General features: G+C 54.6%; 3 protein-coding genes across 6 annotated transcripts in view; 2 read left to right on the top strand and 1 right to left on the bottom strand.

Annotated features, from left to right (window-relative positions):
- Positions 1 to 684: 684 nt before the first annotated feature.
- Positions 685 to 1,996, bottom strand: LOC114066191 (factor VIII intron 22 protein-like). Its single transcript, XM_027900704.1, has one exon. The coding sequence runs from the start codon at positions 1,994 to 1,996 to the stop codon at positions 926 to 928; it is 1,071 nt and encodes a 356-aa protein (XP_027756505.1). The 3' UTR covers positions 685 to 925.
- Positions 1,997 to 2,313: 317 nt separating this feature from the next.
- TRMT2B (tRNA methyltransferase 2 homolog B) lies at positions 2,314 to 8,388 on the top strand. 2 transcript variants are annotated; one of them, XM_027900755.1, is made up of 12 exons: positions 2,314 to 2,407; positions 3,250 to 3,304; positions 3,647 to 3,766; positions 4,182 to 4,281; positions 4,844 to 4,914; positions 5,348 to 5,494; positions 5,634 to 5,728; positions 6,260 to 6,474; positions 6,599 to 6,700; positions 6,849 to 6,968; positions 7,240 to 7,339; positions 8,125 to 8,388. In XM_027900755.1, exons 1-12 carry the CDS (start codon positions 2,328 to 2,330, stop codon positions 8,249 to 8,251), a joined length of 1,332 nt encoding a protein of 443 aa, XP_027756556.1. In that variant the 5' UTR covers positions 2,314 to 2,327; the 3' UTR covers positions 8,252 to 8,388. The 2 variants fall into 2 exon arrangements, with proteins under 2 accessions (XP_027756556.1, XP_027756555.1); XM_027900754.1 differs by lacking the exon at positions 2,314 to 2,407 and adding an exon at positions 2,785 to 3,047.
- A 327-nt stretch (positions 8,389 to 8,715) lies between these two features.
- Positions 8,716 to 10,864, top strand: part of TMEM35A (transmembrane protein 35A) — a 6,795-nt gene continuing 4,646 nt past the window's right edge. For 2 of the 3 annotated variants that reach the window (XM_027900730.1, XM_027900729.1), the window contains exon 1: positions 8,717 to 10,220. In XM_027900730.1, the coding sequence (XP_027756531.1) occupies positions 10,101 to 10,220 (120 nt within the window). In that variant the 5' untranslated portion in view covers positions 8,717 to 10,100. Of the gene's footprint in view, positions 10,221 to 10,864 lie in introns of all 3 variants that reach the window. The other variant, XM_027900731.1, reaches the window with a different exon arrangement.

The raw sequence follows: 10,864 nt of genomic DNA, 5'->3' as shown, positions 1-10,864 counted from the left end.
GAGGCCAGTTGCCTTGAGGGCCACCTGTCTTACTGGTAAAAACTGAGGCAAAGTAGGTGTTAAGTACCTCAGCCTTCTCCTCATCTCTATTAACTATGTTTCCCTCCAAGTCCATCAAAGAATGGAGGTTTTCTTTGCCCCTCCTTCTGTTATTAATGTATTTATAGAAGGACTTTTTGTTATCCTTAACAGAAGCAGCCAATTTAACTTCAAATTGCGCTTTTGCATCCCTGATTTTCTTTCTGCATTATCTAGCTGTCTTCCTGAATTCTTCGTAAGTAGTCAGCCCTTTCTTCCATAGTTGGTAAACTCTCTTTTTATCCCTGATTTCCTTCAGAATCCCCCTGTTTAACCAAGCTGGTTGTCTTCCCCGCCGGCTTGCCTTTCAGCACACCAGTACAGCCTGTTCCTGTGCTCTCAAAACTTCCTGCTTGAAGCACATCCATCCCTCCTGAACCCCCTTGTTGGTGACCTTCACCCACCACAAAATGCACAGCCTCGTGTTGGCTGCAGCATCTGTTTGTTTTCAGGAGGGGAAAAAATTAATTCTCCTTTTAGTTTTTGTGGGTTTGTTAGTTTTTTGTTCGTTTGTGATTTGCAGGGGTTTTTTTGTTTGTTTTCTTTAAAACACAACTCCAGCAACGTTTGATCCCCAGATGCCCAAATCCTCCAACACACATAAACTGCACCCAGTCCTTTAATGCACAGCCTTGTTCTGCCCCTAACCAGTCCTTCCGCTTCGAGATGACACTTTTTCCAAGCAGGACAACATCCAGTACATACAGTGAGCAGTTTACTATGACAAAAGGTGAACACATCCGTTCATCAGCCATGGCTTGATTGTGTTACAGCGCCGGTATTAAAAATAAATAGCGGGACAGAGTCTGTGTTTGAAGCGACCAGTCCGAGCGGTCCCTGCCGGCGCTCAGAGCCCCTGCCCGGCAGGGCTCAGCATCTCCTGCAGCACCAGGTGGAGCAGGTGGTTCTGCTCGGCGCTCAGCAGCGGCCACAGCTCCGCCTGCAGCGCCTTCAGCGCCTCCACGTCCTTCTCCTGGCACGCCAGCACGGCCGACTGCAGCAGCAGGAACAGCTCTGCCTGCAGGTAGCTGGCGGCCGGCGGCAGCCCGCCCGCCCCGGGGCCGCCCGCGCCGCCGGTGGTGCTGGCCCCGCCGTCGGGCGCCTCCCAGCAGTACTGCTCCAGCGTGCGGGCGTGCTCGGGCAGCAGCTTGGCCGGTGGCGGCTGCAGGAGCAGCAGCAGCAGCACCCGCGACACCTCGCAGCGCGCCAGCACGTCCAGAAAGGCACCTCCGGGAGCCGCCCCGGCCCCCGCCCCGCCGAGCCCGGCCCCGGCCAGCGCCTGCGCTCGCGTCAGCGCCGCCAAGGCCCCGGCGTAGTCGCGGGCGAGCAGCAGGCAGGACGCCCGCTCGTCCAGGCAGCGCAGTGCCTGCAGCGGCAGCCGGGCGGCCCCCAGCAGCTCTGCGGCCCGCTGCAGGGGAGCGGCGGCGCGGGCGGGCTGGCCCGTGTCGCGGAGCGCGGCCGCCAGCTCCAGGCACGGCCCGGCCGCCAGCGCGGGCTGCCCGCGCTCCAGGTGCAGGCGGGCGGCGAAGGCCCCGCAGCTCTGCGCCGCCGACACGTGCTCGCCGAAGCCGCCGCGCAGCCCCAGGCGCTGCCGCAGGTCCCGCTCCTGCCGCAGGAAGAGCCGCGCGGCCTCGGCCAGCGCGGCCGCCTCGGCGGGGCCGTGGAACAGGCTCTGCGCGCAGCGCGCCACGGCCAGCTGGCACCAGGCGGCGTAGGGCAGGCTCTCCTGGGCGCGCAGCTCCCGCGCCAGCGCCGCGAACTGCTCCGCCGCCTCCGCCACGTTGGGCTTTCGCAGGAATCGCCGCCGCAGCTTGGCCGACACCAGCCGGTACCGAGAGAGGAAGTCGCCGTCGCCGCCGAGCCCCGTCCCGGAGCCGCCCGGCCCGGCGGGGCCGGAGCCGCCGCCCGCCGCCAGCATCGCCCGCTCTGCTGCTGCACTGACCCCGCCCCGCCCCGCCCAGCGCCCAATCAGCGCCCGCGCCGCGCCCGCGTGACAGGGGCGGGGAGGGGGCGCGGCCACCGCAGACAGCGCGAGGGGGTGGCCCCGCCCACAAGGAGGCGCGGTCAAGGAGGGCCGAGCCCATTGAGGTTCTATCTGTGGGCCCCGCCCCGGGTGAGCAGCTGGGCTGAGCGGCGATTGCGCCCCCTGGCGGCCTGGCGGACCCGCACTCCTGCCCCGGCTCCGCCGCCTCGGGATCGGGATCGGGACGGGGACAGGTACTGAGACCGGGTTCGAGGTGGGGACCAGGATGGCGACGGGCTCTGAAGCCCCCGGATGGGGCCGCAGCAGCCAGGTTCAAACAAGAAAGGTTGACCCAAATGGTACCAGGTGGTTGAGTGAGCCTCCTGGCCGAAGGATGTGTGGGTGCAGGAATTTTAGGTGAGGTCAAAGAGATAAAAGAACTCTTGGGGTCCCAAACCAGATAAACCACGCCTGACTCTGGAAACCCCCAGCAGCGCTGAAAATACTCGCTGCCCGGGAGAGTTAAGCGGGCATGTGCGGAGATCACGTGTGCTGCCCTGCTTCCTGCTTTTCCATGGCCATCTGCTGGAGGCACGGCCTGGGAGAGGGGCTGTCCCCGCTGTCCTGACATCCCTGCACGTGAGAGCACACGCACCCACCCGCACCCACCTCGCCCCTGAGGTGACAGGTTCAGCCAGACATCCCTCCCGCTGCCTCCCCGGCCCTGAGCATCCCACGGGACACTCCGCTTTCCGCGCGTCCCGAGCGAGCTCCGCGCAGCCACGTGGTTGCTGTGACACGGGCACTGTCCCACCCGTGTCCCACCGGCAGGCGGGTGAGGCCCCTCGCCCCCCACCATGGCTCTGTGCTGCCTGTTGAGACCCCCGCGCTGGCACCTCCGATCGCCGCCGCTCTGGGAGCGCAGCCTGGCGACAGCGACAACGGGGAAAGGGAAGAAAAAGGCCAGGGAGGGATGCAGCCCGCCAGAACCGTCCTGGGAGGACAGGTACGGCTTTCCCAAAATGTGGGCCAGTGAAGGTGGACAGCTTGAAATTCCCTGCCTGCTCCACACAAACTGTGCATTTCTCTGTGGTTCACCGGGAGTTTGGGTGTTCGCAACCAGCCCTGGCACCAGAGCAGTCCTGCCCGTGAAGAAGCTGTCAGGGATGTTATGCCATAGGTCACTGCCACGATGTTGTGCTTTCCAGGTTAGCAAACGCAGTGACTCCACTGTGGAGACTTCCCTACCAAGAGCAGCTGCAGGTAAGATGTGTTTACACGGATTTTTCTTGGCTGTGCTGCCCCAACTGCCCCTCCTATCCCCTTAAGCAATAGCCCTCATCGTCTTAATGCTGTAAACTCTTCAGACCCCATTTGCTGCTGCTTTAATCCTTCAGTTATGGTGAAGGATAGAACTGGGAGATTCCCTATGGTTCATCCTGTTGCCCCAAGCAGCTTTGGTGATGAAAAGGGCAGAGTCCCTGCAGGGCTGTATTTCCACTTGCAGTGTTTCTTCCTGCTGGGCTTCCCAGAGGTGGGTGATGAGGAGCTGCCCACCATCATGGGGTCCTCTGAGAGTGTTTCTGGCTTAGAACTCCTCTGCAGGTGAAGTATGAAAGCCAGAGGAAGGTTTTGCAGACACTGGCATCTCGTCTTGAGGAGCTGGGCATAGATGCACAGAAACCTGGTGGGCTCTGCTGTCCTCTCCAGCCTGTGGTCCCTTCAGTGAGTATCCTGTGGGAGTGCTCTACCCTCTGAGCCACTCGCAGCTTCTCACTCAACAACTGAAGAGCCTCGTGGTGGGCATTATTTGCTTGCAGAGAATGTGCCTGTGGCAGTCCTTGCTGTCTTCTGCTCTGCACCCTGTGACTGTCCCAGAGTGAAATAAGCCCAGTGCTTAGGAACCCTTTTTTTGTGTGTGTCCAGGGCTTCCCTGATAAACCTGACACCTTTCTGTCACAGAGAGCCATTTCTTCCTCCCCAGGGAAAGTACTGGGGTTCTGGTGCACGAGCTCCATTTCTTTGTTGTGCACATTCACATATATCTTCCCATGTTGCCAACAGAACAACCAGGCAGGGTTCTGGCTTTCCTCCATTGCTTTTAATCTGAGGCTTTATTTTTCCTTCTTTTCTCCCTCAGCCCATCATTAACGGCTACCGAAACAAATCTACTTTCTCTGTGAACCGAGGACCGGATGGGAACCCCAAAACTGTGGGGTTGTATGTGGGAACTGGCAAAGGTCAGTGCAGGACAAGAAACTCAGTAGAAAACTGCAGGCAAAAGCTCTGCTTGACAGCCTGCTCTCAAGTTAGAAGCCTGAATCCTGGGGGATGCCAACCACAAAACCAGGCAGCAATTTTATCACCCCAGTTTATTAGCTTCTTAAGAAATACCAGCTCCTAATTTGCAAAATACAGCAGGAAGGACAAGGGGTGGGGTTGCAGCCCCTTCAGGATTTGGCTTTATTGTTCTCAATTATGCTCAGTTCCCATGTTTTTGGTGTGCTCCAGGAGCCTGTGCTGAGCAGGAAGAACATGGGGGTTGTGCACTTCCATAGGCAGCAGAGCAGTGTTGGAGCATTTGGAGTGCATGGGGCAGTTTGGTGTTGTGCAGTGAAGATGTGAGCAGTGTGTGCCTTGCAAGGGGCACTTGGATACCAAATTTTTTCTGTTTTCTCCTTTTTTTAAAAATTTGTACCATGGGAGAATTCAGGGGAAAGGCCTCTCCACAGTTTATCATATTTAGATGGTATAGTGGTTTCCTGAAACAGAACAATTAAACACCTGTCCATCTCTCTCCAGCAAGAAATATTGTCTGTGTGAAAGCCAACCACCTGGAGAACATGCCCCCAAAACACAAACAAGTAGCCCAGGTAAATAAATAAGTCGTGTCTGTTCCTAGACTGTGGAATAGAAGGACTGCAACTACTCTTATGTGGGAAAACATTGTAATTTTAGTTAACTCTGTGTTTTCAAGTTCATTTTCACAGTCTGAAAAGTTTCATGCCTGACTCTGGTTGATGGATAAATATTTTTTTTAAAACTTGCATGTTAATGTTAAACTGTCCCAAAGAATGAAATTAATCAAATGACAGCGAATTCCTGCCAATCTATTAAACCACAGAAGAAAACTGAAATTATTAAAATGTCTTGTCTTTCAAGAGTCTGTAAAGAGCTTTCACCTAGTCTGCTGAAAATGAACAGGGAAGCCAGATCACACTGGCTGAGGGGCTGCCTGTCTGGGGGGGTTTAAGAGCGGGGCAGTTGTCTTTGTGGTGCTACCAGTGCTGTTTCCCCTCCCCTCAGTGCTATGAAGAGTTCATCTGTGCTTCCCCCCTGGATTCCTGCATCCTCTTCCACACGGGCGGGCACTGGCGGGAGCTCGTGGTTCGGACCACCAGCCGTGGCCACACCATGGCCATCGTCACCTTCCACCCCCAGGAGCTGGGCCAGGTGAGTGTGTGCAGGACAGGGCCCCTGGCAAGGGGCACAGCAGGTATCTGGCTCATCTGAGCCTGCTGGGTGTACCCCTGGGGAGAGGTGGCTAATCAGGTTACCCAAACAGCAGGTTTTCTTTTCTTGCTCCTAACAGGAGGCCCTGGCTGCTCAGAAAGCGCTGCTCAAGGAGTTCTTCACGTGTGGACCTGGGGCAGTCTGTGCCTTGACTTCACTTTATTTCCAAGAGAGGTATATGCCTTGGCACAGGGAATGAGTGGAAACAAAGACACCTCCTTTTTCTCCCCCTTCTCTGATCAAATTCAAATTCTATCAGTTCTAGGAGTGCTTGAAGAGAAAGACACGTTTGGATCCCTCATAAAGATGTGGCTTTAAAACGGCCCCATCTTTTTTTTTTTCCCAAACCCGTCATAGTTGAACACACTGTAGCTCGACCTCATGGGAGTTACGAGCCTGGCAAACTAAAGAAAAAGGCCACAGTGACTTTTCCAGGACAGTAAATCACATTAGCAGCAAAACTGGGGAACAGACCCGAGGTCTGCTGCCTTCTCTTAGGTCATTTTGATCCTTTTAATGAAATCTAGGCTGTGCAAGTCACAGATCCCTTACAAAGAATCAAAATTTCTTTGATGTTGTTGAGAGGCTCGCACAAAGTAGAAGTTGCGGGGAGAGAAAACCATCCTCCCCTGCCCATGAGCACCCTGGGAATGGCAACCAGCTCTCTGCTGCTTTCTGAGAGCTGGTTTTTGTGTGGTCTGCCAGCACCATGACACGCTGCTCCCACGAGCAGTCTCCCTACCAGCTGCTCCAGGGGGAGCCTCACATCTTCGAAGAACTGTGCGGCCTCAAGTTTCGCATCTCTCCAGATGCCTTTTTCCAAGTGAACATGGCTGGAGCAGAAGTTCTGTACCAGGCAGTTGGGAAGCTCTGTCAGGCTTCAGGGGACACTGTCCTCCTCGACATCTGCTGTGGGACAGGTAGGTAGTGTGGGACTGGCTCCCAGGGCTGGTGCTTTGCTGGTGACAGAACTGATCCTTGGTGCGTCGAGGCCTGTTCCTTCAGCACGAATGCACAGCATATTTTTGTGTCCCGTGTTTCCAGGCACAATTGGTCTCTCCCTGGCTCGCCAGGTGTCCAAGGTTATCGGTGTGGAGGTGGTGGAGAAGGCAATAGAGGATGCCAGGTGGAACGCGGCGTTCAACGGTGAGTTCACACTCGCCGCGGCAGAACGTTTCGAGCCGACTGCTGAAAAATAGGAAGCAGAAGTGAGCAGGGGGGACCCTAACACACCAAAAGGTGGTTCATGTTATGCCTAACACTTGGTGGGACTCTTGTTCTGTTTGCTTCACAGGGATCTCAAACTGTGAGTTTCACAGTGGGAAGGCAGAGGCCGTGTTGCCACAACTCCTGGCGTCGTGGGAGGACGCCCGGCCGCTCGTCGCTGTGGTGAACCCATCTCGGGCTGGGCTACGTGAGAGAATGTGCTATTTGTTCTTTATATTTTCATCTTAATTTAGTAACAGTTTTCCTCTCATCCTTCATCCCTCCTGGGAAGCAGAGGGATTTCTCCCGCTGCTCTACCCTGCCTAATGTGCTAAGCTGTCAGCAGCATGGGGCTGAGAAAATGGCACAATACCTATTGTTTTTCCCCCTGTATTTTCAGCAGTTCAGGGCAGTTCTGTGAGGCTCTGTGTGCAGTCATTCCTCCTGGGCCACTGGGAAAGCAGGGTGTGTTTTTGCAGATTACAGGGTCGTGCGGGCCATCCGGAATTGCGTGTCCATCCGCAGGCTGCTCTACATCTCCTGCAAGCCGGAGGGCGAAGCCATGAGGAACTTTCTGGAGTGAGCACTCTCCTCCCCTCCACTGACCTTAGTGACAGACCCTATTATGTCCAGACAAGGCTTGGGGAGTGTTTGTTGTGATTAAATTTCTCTGGGTGGGTTCTGCAGGGGAGATGCAGGAGTAAGTGCATGGGCAGGAGGGGTTTATGCCTCTGTGTTACTTTGGGTTTCCCTGCAAGCTGCACTCGATGGTTTAAGGTAGGGGGGTATTCTTTGGGTTTTGTGTACCATCAGGATGCCTTGTTGCATCAGAGAGGAGTAGAAAACAGTGCCAACATGTTATAATGGCATTGTGCAACCTTCCCAAACAAAAGAGAAAATCTGGATGTGGGATACAGAATCCACTGGGTTCACTGCAGGAAGGTTGACCCCTAGCCAACAAAGTAAAGCCAAGGGGATTAGTCACCTGCTGAGGGTTAATCATGGGGCTTTATCTGGGGTAGGCCCATTTGCAGGTGATAAATCTGTCTGCTGGTGACCATGAAGGTAGTGCAAAACTGGAAATTGCTTCCTAAGGGTATTAACTGTCTATCGGCTGGGATGGCTTGTGAGAAAGGGAGCTTTAAACTTGCCACTGACTGCTCAGCTTGTCCCTGAGGTTTTCAGAGCTGATTTGGGATTCAGTTTTGGTGGTTCCACACCTCAGCCAGTGTCAGCTGCAGACTCTGAGGGCCACTAGCCAAACAAACCATACCTCCTCTGTGGGTCTTCTGTGCTATTGCGCTGCCAGGAATGGTGGGGAGGGTTCTGCTACTGCTCTAAAAGTTGCTCTTTGCTTTCCACAGGCTGTGCTGCCCCCCTGACCCACGGAAGAAGCTGACAGGAGAGCCATTTGCCCCCGTGTTGGCAGTTCCTTTTGACCTGTTCCCTCATACTGTTCACTGTGAGCTGGTGCTGCTGTTCACCCGCTGACAGGCAGGCAGGTAGGGCGGCTCTGAGGGCTTGGGAAGCAACCTCCTCCTGCCCTGGAGACTCGAGTCAGTGGAGTTAGGATTTTAACTTATTTTCTGGATGGCTTGTATAAAAAAATAAATAATTTTGCTTTTTCTCCTACTTTGGGTTGCCTAGCAACACTCTTCTTTAAGGAACCACTTGGATTTCTGGGGTGAAAAGGTTCTCTGTAGTGTTTCATCACCCTTCCTTCCCCTGCAAAGCTGTTCTTGGGCTGCTGGTTAAAGCAGCCTGGAAAATACACTCTCCCTGTGTTGAGGAGCATGCCCATCTTGGTGTTCAAGCTGCAAACTGTACCCTGAGTGGTGGAAAATTGCTGGAGCCCCAGGCAAGTGTCCCAGGTTGGACTTTGCTCCCAGCCAAGTACCTGGACCACAGTGAAAAACCTTTCCCTCTCCCTCTCTTTGGACAGACTGTCTGTCAGTCACGTGGATAAGTTGGAGGCAATGAGATTTTTCTGTAAAACAAAATGAAAAGAGAACAGATTTCAGTGTCTCTCCTTTCACAGCTGCCTCCCTCTTCTCCACTAACCTGTACCTAAATATGAAGTGCCCTGTGAAAACGTCAGCAGTAACATTTTTCCTCCTCAGGATGTTCTGCAATAGCTAATTAAAAAGATTTCTTGTGTTTTGTACCTGTCCTGCCCTGCTCACTGTGAAGCACAGTGTCCTGTGAAGGTCTCTCCAGCTCTTCCAGAGATGGAGCTGCTGTAACAGGGAGGGAGGTGTGAGTGAGCAGTTCCCTTGTGGTTTGTAAATCCCATGAAGTTTTGAATCAAGCATGATGAACTCCTAAGGAAACAGGGGGAGAGCTGCCTGTATTTTTCAGACTTTATTTCCAATCTTAATGAAACCTGAGCTTGGAATGATAACAACCACCACTTCTCAAGCCACGGGGGTTTAAAATAGATGCATTTAGGACTTGAGACTTACTACACCAGTGTCCCAGGAGTGTTAAGATTTTTTTGCAGTGTTACAGCCTCATTTTTGTTTTATACCAAAGGATGCAGCATTCCTGCAGTTCTGTTTTGTATAATTATACCTTGGTTTCTTGCTGCAAGATCTGAATAGATTTCTGCTTAGCCCGGCTGTGCTTTGGTCAAAAGGAAATTTGTTGCAAATTGCAGGAGAGAGAGAATGACTTTAAATCAGAAGGTAACAGAGGATCAGAAAACCTTTGTGCTTGCCTCTGGAGAGCTGAACATATACAGGACAGATTTTATCTGCAGTGGGTGAGGCCACCTGTGGGTGACACAGGTGGCCTCACCTTCCCTTTTGGGCATCTGGTTCTGGGAGAACCACAGGGACAAGACATCTCTTTTGCTTTCCTGGTGCAAATACATGAAGCAATATGTTGTTTGCTGTTAATGAGCATCTGGATACCTGGAACTGAAAGCTGTCTGTGTACAAGAGACCCCTGGATGCTTTTCCTCCACAGCACATCACTCCTGTGCCCTCTCCTAACACCTCCTTGTTTTCCCACTAGTGAGCAACTGTGCTCTGCCTTTGGCTGCAGTCCCACATCCCTGGAAGTGGCTCATTTTCGGCTTTCTGTGGGCGATTTACGGAACGCGCAAAGAAACAGGGTGACTTGCTGGCAGGAGCGCTCCAGGTGCCGGAGCTGCCTGGCTCCGGCTGCGGGGCATTAGGACCCAGGGGTTGCCGAGTGGAGGAGGCTGAATTCCCTCCCGCTGTCATCCTCCTGCCTCTGCAGCTTTATCCCTACAGCCTTCAATGGTGACGGACTCCCTCCCACCCGGGCTGGCAGCCAGAGCCACAAGGCCTCGCTAGGAGCAGATCCCTGCGGCTCCATGGCATCTCCCAGGACTATCACCATCGTTGCCCTCTCGGTGGCCCTGGGGCTCTTCTTCGTCTTTATGGGGACCATCAAACTGACCCCTCGGCTCAGCAGAGATGCCTACAACGAGATGGTGAGTGGGGCAGCGGCTCCACGGAGTAGGGGGGGGCATTGGGGTTCTCTGCCTCCCACCCCGCAGCGGGAGCAGTGGGGGACGCACAGGGGGCCTGCCCTGGAGCCCCCCCCGGGCGATGGGCAGGACAGGGGAGAAGCTTTTCTGTCTCCTCACTTGATAGACATGGAGGGAAGCCAATAATACGCAGCGCCCGAGATATCCTGGCGGCCCTGGCTGAGCCTGTCCCTGGAGGAACCCCCGTGGATAAGGATGGGAAGGGAAGGCAGGGAGCATGGGGTGCCTGCAAAAGGTGGGGGCACAGGGGGCCCGAAAAGCAAGGTCTGTAGAAGCGCCAGACGTGCAGCAGGCAGGGACAGCTGATCCCTGGGAGAAAACCTACCCCCTGGATGGGGGTTAGGAAAAGCAGATGCCTGCTTTGGCAGACAGATGTCCATCCTCACGATTCCATGCTTTAAGGGAAGGATTTAAAGACACTGATTGTCTCTACCTCAGGAAAGGGGTGAGGGGAGGACGGAGAAGTCACTGTGTGCATTTCTCAGCTGGTGAGCTGGTTGATGCTCCTCTCTGCTCAGGCCCAGCCCTGCTGCAGAGCTTTGCCAGCTGAGAGCTGCAGGCAGGTGAGGGACTGGCTGCCACATTTT

This window comes from Empidonax traillii, unplaced genomic scaffold (assembly GCF_003031625.1).
Source record: "Empidonax traillii isolate 1590-97213 ecotype Southwest subspecies unplaced genomic scaffold, ASM303162v1 scaffold746:size489142, whole genome shotgun sequence".
Classification (NCBI taxonomy): domain Eukaryota; kingdom Metazoa; phylum Chordata; class Aves; order Passeriformes; family Tyrannidae; genus Empidonax; species Empidonax traillii.
This window is presented reverse-complemented; position numbering and strand designations above follow the sequence as displayed.